We start from the raw sequence: 17,939 nt of genomic DNA on the forward strand, positions 1-17,939 counted from the left end.
TCAGACCCATCTGTGTAAAACAACATCGTCCCCTTCAAGCTCCTCCCAGTTTACTTTTCTCCATGCCAGTTATCACTGATATGCTAAGTATTTACTTATTATTATTATTTTTTTATTTCTGTCTCTTGTTCCCATCCCCTTACTCAACTAGGAAGTGAACTCTACCAGGAAGACTTTGTTTTGCTTACCACTATACCCCCAGCATCTAGCTTAGTTCCTGGCACACATGCATTTAATAAGTACTTATTGAATGAATGATGTTGCATAAATACAATGAATTTCAATTTGGAAATTCAGCACTATCGGGTCATAGAAAAATAGACTATCTTAATAGAGAACATTAATAATTTTAAAATTAAAATTATTAAAAAGCAGAGACATCACTTTGCCGACATAAGTCCGTATAGTCAAAGCTATGGTTTTTCCAAAGCTATGGTCCAACTCTCGAGTGCCGAAGAACTGATGCTTTTGAACTGTGGTTTAGAGAAGACTCTTGAGAATCCCTTGGACTGTGAGATCAAACCAGTCAGTCCTGAAGGAAATCAACCCAGAATATTCATTGTAAGGCCTGAGGCTGAAGCTGAAGCTCCAATACTTTGGCCACCAGATGCAAAGAGCCAGCACACTGGAAAAGACCCTGATGCTGGGAAAGACTGAGGGCAGGAGGAGAAAGGGATGACAAAGGATGAGACGGTTGGATGGCCTCACCAACTCAATGGACATGGGTTTGAGCAAACTCTGAGAGATGGTGAAGGACAGAGGAGCCTGGTGTGCTGCAGCCCTTGGGGTCACAAAGTCAGACACGACTTAGTGACTGAACAACGACAAAACAGAGGATATAGACTGAAAAAGTAAAACTACAGAGAAATTTCTGTGAAGTACTGTACACAATAGCTAATTTCACATATACATGTGAAATTCACGAATATGTATATACAATATAATGAACTTTTGAATGTGATACAGCTAACTGGCCTTTAATTATATCTAAAATTTTTCATCTTGGCCACTCTTCTCACCAACATTTAATCAGTAAGTGTATCTTACATAGTCAAGCTCCTCCGAATGAGCTTCTGAACATCAGCGCGTTTGAATGAATAGACATGTACTCAATTTTCGATGATGCTTTTTTTAAGTCTGAACTTCACCTTTAGGGACATTTATTTTGTCAAGCCTTGCAACTTAAAACCGTGAACCCTGACATGCTCTGTGAGTAAAAGATGCGGTGGAATTTCAACAGTTGACTTTGACTCTGAAATAACCTTTGGAACATCTCTTTCTCCCTCGGTGTAGGAGCACTGCAACTCGAGTGTCTGCAAGACCCATACTCCCTTCTTGTGATTCTGCGGTCAGGAGCTTAGATAAGCATTCTTTCCCGCCCTGTAGAGAGCGGGGCGACTTGAAGGTTCTGCGTTTCCAGAGTCTTACTTGTGCTGGAGACGGCGCTTTCAAAAGCATAGCGCTCCCCTAGACCGCTCCCAGGACCCCCAAAGCACGGGCGCCCGCCCATGAATGACCAGCGTTGCATCCATCCATCCCTGTCTCTGGACGACGGCCTGTCCGTTTGGCTACGATCGCCTTGCTGAAGTTTACAAAGCGCTGGAAGGTCTAGAACCGCCTCCTCGCCGAGGCCGCGCCGCCCTCCGCAGGGTGCACGCCCAACGCTGACCGACCACCTGGGCGCATCGGCGCTCACCGCCAGCCGCACACTGTCCAGCTGCGCGAAGCCAGACGGCGGTGCCGCGACCCCGACCGGCCCACCCGCGCCCGCAGCCCTGTCCCGGGCTCCCGCCTTCCCGCCCTCCCGCGCCGCCGCCGCGCCCGCCGCCGGAGGAAGCGTGTCCCGCGCCGCCCGCCGCCCGGGGAAGCGTGTCCCGCGCCGCCCGCCGCCCGCGGAAGCGTGTCCCTCGCCGACCGCCGTAGCCCGGCGCTGGCCGGCCGCCGTCTCCAAGATGGCCGCGGCGCGAGCGGCTCCCGCGGCGGGCTAGCGCGGCGGGGGCGGAGCCGAGCCCCTCCCGCACCCCCGGGGCGCCCCGGGCCCCCCGCGCCCGCCTGCCGCTCGCTGCCCGCCGCGGCCATGCGGGGCCCCGCGCACGGATGAGAGAAGCCGCCGCCGCGCCGGTGCCGCCGCCCGCCTGCGCCGTCACCTCAGCCGCCATGGAGGAGCCGCCGCCGCCTCCGCCGCCAGAGCCCGAGCCCGAGCGCTGCCGGGCGGCGAGGTGAGCGCGGCGGGCCCGGCGCCCAGAGCGGGGCGCGCCCTGGCCCGAGGGGGCGTGGGGTGTCGGGGTGTTTTTTAGGGGGTCCTCCGCTTCCCGCCAGGTGCTGCAGGAGCATCCAAGGGGCCGCCGGCGCGCAGCCCGGGGCGGTACCCCGGGCGGCCGAGTCGCGCGGCCGGGGCGCCGCGGGGTCCGCGGAGCGCCCAGCCCGCCGGCCTCGCTGCAGCTTCCCATGCTCGCGGGGGGCGCCCTGGGAGACCCCCACCCCCTGCCCCGCGCTGCAGCCGCGACCCTCGTCTCCAGCGAAAACGCTGCCTCCCCTGCGCCCCTCTCCGAGGCAGGGGGGACGCGAAGCATATACACGCTGCTCGTGTCCTTTCTCCTGCCGTCCGTTTTTGTCCACCGCCCCCCCCCCCATCCCCGAGGGTGCCTGCTGAGAAACTGCATTTAAGCTCTGCAAACAGGTTGCTTTCTTTTTCCGAGGGTACCCCCCCGCCTTTCCCGGCCGTCGGTAGGAGCCCGGTGCAGACGGTTGCTCGCACGTGCATATCAAGTAAAGGACCGATTTGTGCACAACTTGGCTCCCCCACCACCACCCCCGCGGGAAAGCTCTAAGATGGAACTTTGGTACCCAAAGCGTGCATGTGGCGTTCGGTTCCCCTAGAGACTGTTCCGCAATGATTATGCCGTTTTAGTGACTGGGAGACGGAAACGCACCATAACCCTGGAGCACTCCGCTCCTCTTGCGAGCCTCTGTTTGTCTATTCAAATGCCCTCTTACCCCCTGTCCTCTGCATCGCCCCGTATAAACTTGCAGACTGCTGCCCCCTGTCCCCGTAAGGAAAATAACTTCCACATCTGCTCCTGCATCTTAACTGTCTTGCTGTGTAGTTGGCAGGAATAAGGGAGTTAAGTGTCCTTTTTCCTCCTTAAAGAAGTTTTAAAAGTTGGTGGCTGTAGTTTGAACCGAATACAGGAACCACATTCGTGCCTGTTACGACCCAGTCTGCCCAAACAGATTTGTTTTTTAATAAGCTGTGAAGAAAGTCGTTCTTCATTTTCCTTCATTCCAAACTCCTGAGATCCTCTGGTGAGCTTTTAGGAAACAGCTTCTCTAAGTCATGGTACGTGGTGCAATGAGAATTCGTTTTGGTCCTTTGGAATGTAGCTAACATTTTTAGAGCTTTTGTCAGGAAGTTTGTGCATTTGTTAGTAGAGTCATTCTTGATTATTTTGACCCCTGTAAGGTTCTCTTTAAAAATAATAATAGTGAGCACTTATCCCTTAAAATGTGCCGTTTATTTTGCTTATATTAACTGTTTAATCTTGACCAACAGCATTATAGGTATGTCCTATTACTGTCTCTTTTCAAGATGAGGAAACTGAGGCACAGTGTTAATTGTTTTATCCAGGCTTTCACAGCTAGTGCTGAGCTCAGGTCTGGCTGCACTTTGCCTGTGTCTGATCCCCATAAAAAGGAGATGTGATTTCATGATACAAATGAGCAGATCAGAAGTTGTAAGTCTGTACAGCTGTACTCTGGGAAAAAATGGATGTGAGCATTCTTAGGTAAAAGTAAAAGGAACAGAGAGAATTGAAAGTGTGCTGTTAAAAATGACTTTCGCTAATGATGAAACCTTGCGTTTTCAGCCAGGTCTCTGTCTCTGTTATAGTAGAAATAGGTCAGGATAATGGGCTTCATCCAACTTCAAGTGAGCAGCAGTGCACGGAACAAGCAGATCTTAGAAATATTTTTCTTAGCAACATCGCAGTTCATTTTACAATAGCAAGTCTGTAGAACATTGCTTGATAGAGCTGGTATTTGCTCTTCTGTGAATCCTCACTGTTACCACCACCTCTTCACTGTGCAGAGCTGACCTCTGACCAGTTGACTGTACATCATTAGAAGAAGATGTTTCAGGGCTTCTGCAGTTGTGTGTTTGAATCTCTGCTGTTTGTGTTTTTAACCATTTCAGAGAAGCTTGGTGTGCATTTTCAAATAATGCTGGATGCCACACTTGGCCACACTGGGGACCAGTATCGTGCCTTGTGCTACTAGGTTAACTGGTTTGGGGGCAGACCAGAGTGAAGCTCCCCATCTGCCATCTTTGTTCACGTCCTTCATGGCGGTGTGTCATTGATCAGGAAGGCTGATCTAACGCACAGGTCTTTGGTGGAAAGCAGGCCTGCACACGTTGGCCAGGGCTGCAGGGTGGCAGGTGCCAGCCCAGCACATCTGCTCAGCGGCTGCTGACGTGAGAGTTATGCAATGACTGGGGAACACAAGACAGGTTGAGAGGCGATCTTGCACTTAGAGTCTCACTGCCTGTTGTCATTCGTGGATGCCTCTTGTCCTTGTTTTTGATAAATAATTCATGATAAGGATAGAGCAGTTGTTATTGTTAGCGATTAAACTTAGGAATAAATAAGCATTTCTTAACAATTTCTTTTTTAAGCTTCTGGGTCAGTTGTAGGAGGATCCTGAAACTATCAGGAGAGCTATTAAAACTGATCTGGAACAGTTTACTTTTGTGATTTCTTGAATCGGCACTTTAAAAAGCACTGATCTTAGCTGCTAAAAGCTGATTGGAGACTGTGCCTATCTTCTGTAAGCTTTCGTAAAAATATTTATGTTAAAAATAGCCCCATTGTTCTTGTTTATTGACTGTGTAAAGTACAGGTTACTTCAAATAACTTTTTGAAACCAGTGACTTTATTATTTACTGTAATATAGTTCTTACAAGTTTATTTGAAGAAAATAGGTCCCGCTGCTAAAAAAGAAGTTCTTGGCTATCCTGTCGCTCCTAGGTGATTTGACCCCTGTCTCTCTACCTCACTGTGCCCTTGCAGCCTGCTTGTCTCAGTCCTGACATGGGATGTCCCTCCCTATGTATTCTCCCTGGTGGAACCCACCTTGTTTAGCTGCAGGCTCTCTGGGCCACATCAGTGATGGGCTTGGCGTGAGACCCTTAAGGGGGCGCTAACCACTGACCGGGGTGGCTTTGGGCAGAGAAGCAGTGACCACAAGCAGCTAACAAAGGGCTCCAGGGATGCAGAAGCTCCCCCTTCATGTTCTAAAATGGGGACGGCTGTCTCTCAGGAAGGACTTTGTGGTTCCCTTTAATTGTTATGTTGTCAGAAGTCGCTTCTGCTTCATTCATCTGTGTTCTCTGGGTATCTTGTAAATCTAGTTCTGAGCCCTGCTGAAATGCCGGTATATAAAGCCTTGGTTGCTTACTGGATGCATTTGCCTTAATAACTTCCTGTTACTTCATAATTCCTCATTCCTCAGAGATTATCCTTTTTCACTCATAGCAGTCTGTTGTTCAGCCTTCTCGTTTGACCAGGTGGTTTGTATTCTTTCTAAAGACACTTTGATGCCACCAGCGGGTAGGCCATTGGAAATGATTTCTTTAAGGAGTGGAGGAGATGTTAGAAAGGGAGTTTGGCCAGGGACTGCTGTGGGTCTTTATGTTTTTGTTTTTTTTTTTAATTATTTTATTTTTGGCTGTGCTGGGTCTTCGTCGCTGCATGTTGGGCTTTCTCTAGTGCTTGGCCTTCTCACTGTGGTGGCTTCTCTCATTGTGAAGCACAGACTCTAGGCTCTCGGGCTTTAGCAGTTGCAGCTCTCGGGTTCTAGAGCTCGGGCTCAGAACTTGCGGTGCATAGGCTTAGTTGCCCCAAGTCATGTGGAATCTTCCCAGATCAGGGGTTGAACCCATGTTCCCTGCATTGCAGGGCAGATTCTTAAACCACTGGACCACCGGGGAAGTCCCTGCTGTGGGTCTTTAAAAGGTGGCATTCCCTGGCAGGATAAGATAAGCAAGGTCCAGGCATGGAGCTTCAGCTCGCACTTGGCTTCTTCTGTGGCTGGTGGGTCAGTGTACCCTCTTGCCAAAGTAGAGTTGAGATTGATTGGTCAGCGTGATGTCAGCAAGGGAGATTAGTGGAATGATCTTAGACTGATGTTGGCTTGCACCCCTGTCGGGCATACCCCCTGCTCCCAGGATGAGAGGCGTGTGACAGTCTTACTCTCAGGCTTTCGTTTCCCTAGACTTCACACGCGCTGCTTATTTCCCCCCATCGGTCACTTGTTATTCAGTCACTGAGTTGTGTCTGACCCTGCGACCCCATGGACTGCAGCACGCCAGGCTCCTCTGTGCTCCACTGTCTCCTGGAGTTTGCTAAACTCACGTTCATTGAGTCGGTGATGCTATCCGACCATCTCATCCTCTGTCGTCCCCTTCTCCTCCTGCCTTCAATCTTTCCCAGCATTAGGGTCTTTTCCAGTGAGTCGGCTCTTCACATCAGGTGGCCAAAGTATTGGAGATTCAGCATCAGCATGAATATTCAGGGTTGATATCCTTTAGAATTGACTGGTTTGATCTCATTGCAGTCCAGGGGACTCATTGATCACTAACTTCCCTCAGTTGGTTAAGTTATAGTGTGTTTATTTTTAACCTTTAATCTTCCTTTAATTAGATCATGACAAACCTTGCTTTTCCTGCTTTACTTTGAGGTATATTGTATCCTTGTCCCTTAAAGACAGCGGTTTTAAAAAACCGTCAGTGGTAGATTTTTGCTAATGGTAAGCCTCAGAGGATCACCTACCTTCTCCACTCCCCCCTCCCATAATCCACTCCTCTGACACCGCCCCCCCACAAAGAGTCCTTTGGCTGGTTTCTGAAAAGGTGTGGCAAAGATGTTGGTGATTGTTGGTGCTTTCCTAAAATGCTTTTTGTCTCTTGTGAGTGTTGTGTTCAAAAAAGATCATGATGGCATGTGGTTTTTCTGGATTTAAGTCATAAAATTAAATGTAAAAAACTTAGACCCACATAAAAAAATTCTGTGTAGCTATTACTAAAAAAACCATGCTTTTAAGGTGTATTCAGTGAGATGGGCAAATGCTTGTGATCTGATTCCTCCTAGATAAGTCTACACACCAGTGGGACCTGTTGTTAAAAAGATTCCCTGGGCACTTCTGGTTTATCCATAGCCACCGCTGTGCTCGCTGAGAGGGCAGAGCACACAGCCCCATGCGCGGGGTTTGGCAGCCAGCCCGTGAGGTGTCTGCTCGGGTCACACGCATTGCCCCGCCAGCTCGGCCTGTCTGCCCTGTCTGGCCTCCCCGTGTGGCCGCCCCTCTCGTGACCCCGTGGCAGAGACGGAGCTGCCCTTGTTCTCCACTTGCCTGGCTGTAGGGGTGGCACTTGAGGAGGGCGAGGCCCCTGGAGCTCTTTCTTAGGATCTTTCAGATGGGAGCCGGAGGACAGAAAAGCGCTTTATAGTAACTGAAACGTATCCTGTGCAGTCCTGAGCCTAGAGGTAGCTCCCTGGGACTCTAGTCACCATCTCACAGAGAGAAGCAGTGTGGTTTCAGACAGTAACCAAGAGAAGTCATTGGCCACTGTTTGCTTCTGCTACATTCATTCCCATTTTTCTCGACTCAACATGTGAAATAATAAATCCCTTTATTTTTGTTTAAACTGTTAATAATTTGAATTAAAACCCTTATACTTGGTGTGATCCTATTAAAACAAAAAAGTGTGTATGTGTTTAGAAAATAGGTCGAACGGATACATGCTACTTTTTTCTAAAATTTTTCATAAGGAATGTTTCATGCTTTTATTTTACAATAAAAAGAAAACCTAACCTATTGTACATTTAGAATTTTAAGTCTCTCTACTTTGCATTGTCCCTAACATTGAAATTGATGAGATTCTATTTGCTATACAAAGGGAGTGCTGTTGCCAGACTTTAAATTAATTTAAATTTTCTTTTTAAGAATTTTGAATATATGAACTATCTGAGCTGACTGTATCCAGTTGATTTTCTTTAAGTACTAATGGCATAGGCAGTATGAAAATTTGTGTTTGACCTCTAAGATCATTGGGTGTATTTTGCAGACATTGATAGACTTGGTAGTCTCATGGATCATGTGGATGCCAAATGTTTATAAGGGAGCAGGGAAAGCTATTAAGAATATATTAGGCATTCTTTTAAAAGCATTTTATAAGTGGAGTTCATTTCAGCATAATTTCAGAAGAACTAAGGCTTCTGTGGAAAAAAGTGGCTACTAAACTTTGTTTTCAGTGGAACTTTTTTTTTTTTCCTTTTTGTATATGAGCAGGCTATTTGAGGATACTGCTGACCTGTAGAATGTTCTGAACAGGGCTTATTAGAGGACAGCTAGTTTAGAGATGTAAAATTAACAAATTGTCAACCTTTTTAGTCTTTCAGAAATATTTTGGAAGAAAATTGAATACATGCGTTATTTTTATTGTACCATTAAACATTCTGAAGTCTTTTTATGTGGGAACATAAAAATGTAGGTGTAACTTGGTTTTCTCACTAAGTGGTTAGAGTTAGTGTTTTGAATGTTTAAGTGTTTAGTTCTTATTCCAGTGCGGAATTGAGCACTTAGTGTTTTATTGCAAGTCTTACAGATGGTGGGACTCTAGTGTGCGTTTAGTCTCGCTTTGCATTGCTTGTAGACTTTCAGGAGGTTAGAGCCCGAAGGGAGCTTGGGGATCATCTGGGCAGCGCCCCTTGCTTCAGAGGTGGGAAGGCTAGCCCGGAGAGGCTGCGGCTTCCGCGAGGTCTCCGGCTCTTGCTCCCCTTTCCTTCTGTCATGCTGTGCTCCCTTTCAGGTCCAAAGCTCAAGGTGCTGTTCAGCTCAAACCTGCACACCAAACACAGTGGAATACCGTGTTTTCTGGATTAACTGGACTTTACAGGATGGAACAGTGATGAAGGAATTTTAGGGAAAAAGGGCAAAAAAAAAAAAAAAAAGAAACAAACAAACCCTACCCTGAAATCGCCCCCAAACCCACTGTACACAACTTTTTTTACCCCATGAAACGTTCCTTCAGTCTTTCAGGCACCCAGAATAAAGAGCAGCCAGTGCTCAGGCCTTTTTAGAGATCTCGTTCTTCTTTCCAGTACTCGTCTTTAGGCCGAGGTGGCGGTAAGATTGTAATTTCTGTCTTGGGGTGGTGATACTGAAATTCTGGCTGCAGTTGTGACCTGTAGGAGGAAATATATTTTACAACAGCGTGTGGATGCTGTGTAACTGAAATAAAAATTTATGGAACAGCTCTTGGCCTTGTACAATATACTCCAGTAACTCTTGTTTTTGTTCTCTTCTGTTAAAAAAGACTGTTCATCATGACTCATTAAATTGATTTTATCATCCACAAGTGGGTTGTGACTCTTCACTTTGAAAAGCATGGCTCCACCGAAATTAAGGGAAGATGCTGTTATACCTTGTCCCTTGAGATTGAGTCAGGAGAACAGCACAGTGTTTGCCCACTAAATGATCTAAAGGCATTTTGAAGAAGCCAGGCATGATTAGGATCTGGCTGTTTTCTTCCTTGAAAACAGTGTTGTTTCCCACGGGCAAGAATAAGAATGCATCTTAATCTTTGTCTCCCAAGGTCGTTCTCTTGGTTGGTTATCCTTAAACATAAGACTTGTAAAGATGAGTTTAAAATTTAGTATAAATTTTGGAGTAATATTGGGATTGGAATATATGAATACTTTAGATAATTTGTTCATTTTTCTCTGAAACACTAATATTTATTTATTTTCCAATGGAGTAGTCTTCAAGGAAAGGTAAAAAAGAAACTCATTCTCTCCTGGTGTGTGTGTGTGCGTGCGTGCGTGCGTGCGTGCGTGCGTTAGGGTACAGCAGTTTTCACTGCAGTGAAGCATATTCTGTGTGTGTGTGTGTGCGCGTGCGTGCGCGTTAGGGTACAGCAGTTTTCACTGCAGTGAAGCATATTTTTAAGAAAATGATGACCTGGGGTGTTATCTCTACCCAGTTAAGTCTTCCTTCTGTTCCTGGTCTTCTCTGAGGCATTGCTCACCTCAGGGTCAGGCTTTCCTTGACCTTGTACCCTTTCACCAGTGCCTGTGTGCCTGCCCAGGCCTGTCCGACTCTTTGTGACCCTTTGAAGTGTAGCCTGCCGGACTCCTCTGCCTCTCTGAGATTTTCCAGGCGAGAAAACTGGAGTGGGTTGCCATTTCTTTCTCCAGGGGATCTTCCCAACCCAGGGATCGAACCCAGGTCTCCTGTGTCTCCTGCATTGCAGACGGGATTGTTGGCCTCTTGAGGCATCGGTTAGACCAAGTCCTTCTGTTAAAAGTCTTCCTGGTCTCCGTGGTTTTCTGCCACAGTCTAGTGTCTCAGCATTGGTGATTATCCATTTGTGTGAATGTGTTTTTACCGTCTGTCGGCCTCAGTAGACATCAGACTCCAGAAGGGCAGAGGCATGGTTGGTTGGCTCACTCTCGGGCCCCCGTTCCTGGCGTAGTGCCATAATGATCAATGGTCCCTCTTTTTGGGGGGAGGAGGCTGTGGCTATAGCGGGGAGAGCACATGGGTGTTGGTACTAGAGTGAGTGCGTGTTAGTCTAGACAGACAGGCTTTGAATCGTACCTTCTGAGTACCAGCCTGTTAAATACTGGGGAATTATTTAACTTCTTTCTGACTCGGTTTCCTTATTTGAAAAGCAGATAATAATAGCACCTACTTCCTAGGTTGTTACTAAATTAGATGAGCCAATCACCTTTTACAAAAAGTACCCAGTAATTTTTAGCTATCATTATTACATTTCTTTTCTTCTTTTAATTTTTTTCTTTTAAAGTGATAAGGGGGGGAAGTCCATTGTAATTAATTTTCATAAAAGGCCATCAAGTATGCTTTGAGTCTACATACATTTTAAAACAGTTGGAATAATCTTTATCCAAGAAACATTTGTTTTTCTGTGTCTGTGGAAGTCATAAACGAGGATTTGGGGACCCGGCTTTTCCAAATTCCCTCCTTTGCTTCAGCTATAATTATTTTGCATATCATTCCCAAAGGTATTTAGAATTCTGACCCAAGGATCATAAATCACTCTACTAAAATCAGAAGTGTAATACTGTAGGTTGAATGACTCCTTTAGGTCGTTAGGTATAGCTCAGTCTTTTTTCTCTAGAACTTCTTTTTAGTTTTTTGGTTTAACTTGACATGTCTTTACGACTTAGGTTAGTACTGTTTTCATTTTTTAAAATGTTGTGCATTATGTTTAAAAGTATTGCTTTCCAGATTGGTCTAGCTGTTATTGCCTTAGAAAAGTTAGTGAGATTACTTTTCTTAATCAGTTAGAAATCTCTGATTATAAAAGCAACACATGTCAATTGTAGAAAAGTCTGAGAAGTATAAAGAAGAGAATAGTCATAATCCTACTGTCTAAAAATAGTCACCGTTAACATTTTGGCCTGTTTCTTTCCTGGGCTTTATGTCTTATCTGTGTGTGTGTGTGTGTGTGTGTGAGAGAGAGAGATTTACACATATAAGTTTATACGTGTGAGTTCTTCCTCCATACAGTTTATCTTGGCGTGCTTAGTTGCTTAGGTGTGTGTGACTCTCTGCGACCCTGTGGACTGTGTGTAGCCCACCAGGCTCCTCTGTCCATGGGATTCTCCAGGCAAGAATACTGGAGTGGGTCGCCCTTCCCTTTTCCAGGGGATCTTCCCAGCCCAGGGGTCAAACCCAGGTCTCCTGGATGGCAGGTAGATTCTTTACCATCTGAGCCACCATTAGTAGCTAGCATATCATGAACACTTTCCCATGTTGTAAACTATTTAATAACAAGCACTATTCCTTATTTATCAGTATGCTGTAATTTAATTGCTTTTGAATTACTTTCTCAACAGTTCTGTCAGTCCTGACTCAACCCACTGGTATGATCTCAGAGTGGTTTAAACAGGCCATCGGGAGCCTGTCCCTGAAAGTACATGGGAGAGTCCTCCTCAGGCCCAGAGGTGGCCCTTCTTGGCAGGAGACAAGCACCATGGCCTGGAGCTGATGCCCTGCTCTCGAGGAAGCAGCTCAGTGAAAGAAGCCCCTCTCTGTGGGTGATAGAAAACTTAAGAGAAGGACGCGGCGATCCTTACTACAGGGAGCTTGGCGTGGTCTTGGTCTGCCAGGGGCAACCCCTGTTGCTGCCGCCTGACTCCCCTCAAGGGTTCCGGCACGGCTCTGTTCCCAGAAGTGCTTGTGACCTCAGTTAATCTAACCAGTCTCTTGTCTGGCTTTTTGAGGTGTTTCCATTTATTTTGCTGTTATAAGCAGCAATATTATGAATGCTCTTTTGGGCTCAGTCTTTGTCTATACCCAAGATACTTTATTAGAATAAAATCCTGGAAATGGAATCGCATTACTAAAGAGTATGCATATATTTATGTTAGGTATAATCTGTTCCTAAGTACAGAATTTTGCATATTGAATTTTAGATAAAATAGAGGCAACTATATAGGCTGTTGGCAGAATTTGATAATACAAGGATAAAAGAGAAAGAGAGGCTAGTGACCAATTAGGTTCCTTCAGATTTTTTTTTTTAATTTATATTTTTGTGCAGTGTTTGTTTTTATATTGTGTAAGGCAGACGTTTGATACATATGACACGTGTAGCAGGATTTGGCATCTAGAAGTGAATGTGCTTGTGGAGATGAGCTCTGTGAAGAGAGTGGCACCTACAGACCCCTTCTGCCCGGCCGCTGCCCCTCCTCTCCTCATCGCCCTGACACCTAGCAACGTTTTACATCTTTCAAGAGACGTGATGTTCGTGAGAGTCATCTGTGTTTTCTGGGTGCTGTGCTGTGCTCAGTCACTCAGTCGTGTCTGACTCTTTGTGACATTGTGTCTGACTGTAGCCTGCCAACTCCTCTGTCCATGGGATCCTCTAGGCAAGAATACCTGAGTGGGTTGCCATGTCCTTCTCCAGGGGATCTTTCCAACCCAGGGATTGAACCCAGGTCTCCCGCATTGCAGACAGATTCTTTACGGTCTGAGCCATCAGGGAAGCCGAAGAATACTGGATTGGGTAGCCTATCCCTTCTCCAGGGGGTCTTCCTGACACAGGAGTGGAACCAGGGTCTCCTGCATTGCAGGTGGATTCTGAGCTACTGTATTTTTGTTGCTTTAAAGTATTTCATTGTGTAAATGTGTCACAGTGTATTTTATTCACTCAGGGTTTTGGGGAGGGTTGTTTTTGTTTTTGCCTTTTTTTCCCCCACCATTGTAATCATTTCTAAGTGTTCAGCTCGGTAGTGTTTAAGTATATTCATTCAGGCTGTTGTGTGGCAAGTCTCTAGAACTGTTCGTCTTTGAAAGGAGACTCTGTGCCCAGGAATTAACAACTCCCATCTCCTCTGGCCCAAGCCCTGATGCAGGAAGCTTTCTGAGGTGGACAACTCCCCAGACTCAGATTTGGCTACAATGAGGGAGGCCCTGAATTTCAATTCAAGTCACTTTGTGAGAAGACCTGTCAATATATCCCTGCACAGAGTTGCCACTCAGAGGTAGCTAAATTTGAGACTCCTTTTAACCTGAGGTGCAGGCTTCCCTGGTGGGTCAGTGGTAAAGAACCTGTCGGCTAATGGAGGAGACTGGAGTTCAGTCCCTGGGTCGGGAAGATCCCCTGGAGAAGGAAATGGCAACCCATTCCAGTATTCTTGCCTGGAGAATCCCATGGTCAGAGGAGCCTGGTGGGTTACAGTTCTTGGGGTCGCAAAAAGTCAGAGATGACTTAGTGACTAAACCACTACTACCAGGCCGAATAGACCCCGGGAGACACTTGCATCTTAGGATTTAGTCTCCACTCACAATGAACATTTTCCCATTCCCAAACATGACGTCTTTCTCAGCTTCTCGCCTGTGAGTGGACTGGTCTCTGGGAGCTTCTCGCCTGTGAGTGGACTGGTCTCTGGGAGCTTCTCGCCTGTGAGTGGACTGGTCTCTGGGAGCTTCTCGCCTGTGAGTGGACTGGTTTCTGGGCATCAGCTGCCCTTTTCGTTTCTTTTCTCCTGCAGTGTTCTCTCACTCCCCTGCTGCTAAGTCGCTTCAGTCGTATCTGACTCTGTGCGACCCCATGGACGGCAGCCCACCAGGCTCTGCTGTCCCTGGGATTCTCCAGGCAAGAATACTGGAATGGGGTGCCGTTGCCTTCTCTAGTGCATGAAAGTGAAAAGGGAAAGTGAAGTCGCTCAGTCGTGTCCGACTCTTCGCGACCCCATGGACTGCAGCCTACCAGGCTCCTCCGTCCATGGGATTTTCCAGGCAAGAGTCCTGGAGTAGGGTGCCATCGCCTTCTCCTCTCACTCCCCTAGGCCGGTAATACTTGTATTGTGTAGGAGTGTAACATAAAACATGCCCTGTCTTCAGGGAATTTATAATCTAGTTGAGAGAGATAAGGTAAGTGGAAACTTTATAATTCATGATTTGCCGTGGAAATGGTAATAAACTTGGATCTGCCATCTGCCTGTGTGCCATCATTCAAGTAGTATCACATGTTTTCTGTAATGAGTCTGCAAACTAGAAGTATATTTTTCAGATGGAGAAAGTGAGTCTTTAAGAGACGTGTCAATGTGAGTTCAGAATCCCTGGACTCAGGGCTCATTCAGCTTCATTATACTTCAGAGCCTGTGGTCCTCTGTTTTATGTACGGTCTCTTTAGTCATAAATGTGAAAGGATGTGATGAATGATTTAAATAATGGTTTGCTGTAGCAATAAGAGATCTCACAAAAATGAATAATTCCCAAGTAAACTATACAGGGGTGATCGGAGGTCCCTCTCGGCAGAGGTGGGCATGATATGTTGTCCGAACATACTGTGAGCATTTGCCATCTTAGTAACAAGATTTAACCATCATTTAAAACTGGCTCTCTCATTCCATTTTGTGGTTCTGCCATAAACCATTTAAGTTATTACCAGTTTCTTTCTGTTCCAGAGAGCACTATAGTGAACCTCCTGATAACACAGCTCTGTTGGCTCTTCTGGGGGCTTTTGTGAAATCATTTTCTGAATGCAGAATTAGAAAGGAGTTTGAACATATTTAAGAGTTGAAAGGCAATGCAAAAGAATGCTCAAACTACTGCACAATTGCACTCATATCACACGCTAGTAAAGTAATGCTCAAAATTCTCCAAACCAGACTTCAGCAATACGTGAACCGTGAACTCCCTGATGTTCAAGCTGGTTTTAGAAAAGGCAGAGGAACCAGAGATCAAATTGCCAATATCCGCTGGATCATGGAAAAAGCAAGAGAGTTCCAGAAAAACGTGTATTTCTGCTTTCTTGACTATGCCAAAGCCTTTGACTGTGTGGATCCCAATAAACTGTGGAAAATTCTGAAAGAGATGGGAATACCAGACCACCTAACCTGCCTCTTGAGAAATCTGTATGCAGGTCAGGAAGCAACAGTTAGAACTGGACATGGAACAGCAGATTGGTTCCAAATAGGAAAAGGAGTACGTCAAGGCTGTATATTGTCACCCTGCTTATTTAACGTCTATGCAGAGTACATCATGAGAAATGCTGGACTGGAAGAAACATAAGCTGGAATCAAGATTGTCGGGAGAAATATCAATAACCTCAGGTATGCAGATGACACCACCCTTATGGCAGAAAGTGAAGAGGAGCTAAAAAGCCTCTTGATGAAAGTGAAAGAGAAGAGTGGAAAAGTTGGCTTAAAGCTCAACATTCAGAAAACAAAGATCATGGCATCTGGTCCCATCACTTCATGGAAAATAGATGGGGGAACAGTAGAAACAGTGTCAGACTTTATTTTTGGGGGCTCCAAAATCACTGCAGATGGTAACTGCAGCCATGAAATTAAAAGACGCTTACTCCTTGGAAGAAATGTTATGACCAACCTAGATAGTATATTCAAAAGCAGAGACATTACTTTGCCGACTAAGGTCCGTCTAGTTAAGGCTATGGTTTTTCCAGTAGTCATGTATGGATGTGAGAGTTGGACTGTGAAGAAGGTTGAGCGCTGAAGAATTGATGTGTTTGAAGTGTGGTATTGGAGAAGACTCTTGAGAGTTCCTTGGACTGCAAGGAGATCCAACCAGTCCATTCTGAAGGAGATCAGCCCTGGGGTTTCTTTGGAAGGAATGATGCTAAAGCTGAAACTCCAGTACTTTGGCCACCTCATGTGAAGAGTTGACTCATTGGAAAAGACTGTGATGCTGGGAGGGATTGGGGACAGGAGGAGAAGGGGACTACAGAGGATGAGATGACTGGATGGCATCACTGACTCAATGGACGTGAGTCTGATTGAACTCCTGGAGATGGTGATGAACAGGGAGGCCTGGCATGCTGCGATTCATGGGGTCGCAAAGAGTCGGAGACGACTGAGCAACTGAACTGAACTGAATATCTATCGTTAAATATTTTCTTCTGAAATATTATAAAAATGTATAGGCCACAAATAGTGCTTAACTTATGAGCTTTCTAGTTTTGAGGATTTTTTAAAGCCTTTGCTAATTTATATAGCCCAGAAAGAGCTATCTTGTTTAGAGTGTCTGGTAACTAAAAATAGGTGGAGCTACTTTCATGTTTTATTGGTAATTAAGTTTATTTTGTGAACTATCTTTTTTTGTATTTTTTCATTATTTTCCTGTTGGTATCAGGATTTTTCTTTCCAGTTTTAATGAATCTTTTATAAATTAAGGACGGTGTTTTTTTTTTCTCCAGTTTAACTTTTTAAATGACTGTTGTTATTTTTTATATTTTTAAATGTTCACATAGTTAAATATTTTCTTTTTAGCTTCCTTCCATTTCTTTAAAGCTAGGAAGACCAACACATGTCATTAAGGGAAAGTAATTTCAGATCCATTTTTCTGGAAGAATGCAGTAAGTACCATTTTGTATGATATTTTGTGGGGAAAAAGCACCATAAGCTATAAAAGAGCTTATAATACTGGTTTCTGTATTTTTACATCACTGTAAATCTTGTTCTAATAGCCATGTGCCTAGTATTACTGAATAAGTATCTGTTGATGGAATAAGAGTTAATTCAATGAATTCTCACTGGCAAGACTTTAATAGTTTTACTGATTCTTGGCACCTCTTCCTTTGTACTCTCTTTGTGTTCTGGTTTCCTGAGAACGTGTGGATAAAAGACACAGGCGTGTCCTTTCTTTCAGACTCCTTATGCAGGATGTCGACTCCTCTCTGCATCTCTAGGTTCTGCATCTTACATACCTGGGAAGAGCGCTCCTCTTGGAATTGCTCTCTGAGCGAGAGCTGACCTAGAACCTATCATAAGATCCCCATTCCTTTGTTTTAGGAAAAGTAAGGTTGTGTTCTGTTCACATCCTGCTTGTCCCCGGTTCATATTGAGGTGTCCCTTTGGAAAAAAAAGTAAAACACCCTTTGTGGTTCAGTCGCTCAGTCGTATCTGACTCTTTGCAACACCCATAGACTGCACCACATCAGACTCTCCTGTGCTTCACCATCTCCCCGAGTTTGCTCAAACTCACGTGCACTGAATCGGTGGTGCCATCCAGCCATCTCATCCTCTGTTGCCACCTTCCCCCTGCCGTCACATCTTTCCCAGCATCAGGGTCTTTTCCAGTGAGTCGGCCCTTCTCATCAGGTGGTCAAACTAGTGGAGCTCCAGCTTCAGCATCAGTCCTTCCAGTGAATGTTTGGGACTGATTTCCTTTAGGATGGACTGGTTTGATCTCCTGTTAGTCCAGGGGACTGTCAAGAGTGTTTTCTAGCACCACAGTTTGAAAGCATCACTTCTTAGGTGCTCTGCCTTCTTTATGGTCCATCTCTCACAATTGTACGTGACTACTGGAAAAAGCATAGCTTTGACTCAACCTTTGTCGGCAAAGTGATGTTTCTGCTTTTTAGTATCATGTCTAGGATTGTCATAGATTTT

The 17,939-nt window shown here is 45.5% G+C and overlaps 1 protein-coding gene across 5 annotated transcripts in view; it reads left to right on the top strand.

Moving 5' to 3' along the window:
- The first annotated feature begins 1,429 nt into the window (after positions 1–1,429).
- Positions 1,430–17,939, top strand: part of MAP3K4 (mitogen-activated protein kinase kinase kinase 4) — a 107,505-nt gene continuing 90,995 nt past the window's right edge. For all 5 annotated transcript variants that reach the window (XR_011258723.1, XR_011258724.1, XM_069598868.1 and 2 more), the window contains exon 1: positions 1,430–2,219. Coding sequence is in view for 3 of the 5 variants with exons in the window: in XM_069598868.1 (XP_069454969.1) it covers positions 2,098–2,219 (122 nt within the window). In the remaining 2 variants the exon portion in view is untranslated. The remainder of the gene's footprint in view (positions 2,220–17,939) is intronic.

The sequence above is a fragment of the Ovis canadensis genome, chromosome 8 (assembly GCF_042477335.2).
Source record: "Ovis canadensis isolate MfBH-ARS-UI-01 breed Bighorn chromosome 8, ARS-UI_OviCan_v2, whole genome shotgun sequence".
Classification (NCBI taxonomy): Eukaryota; Metazoa; Chordata; class Mammalia; order Artiodactyla; family Bovidae; genus Ovis; species Ovis canadensis.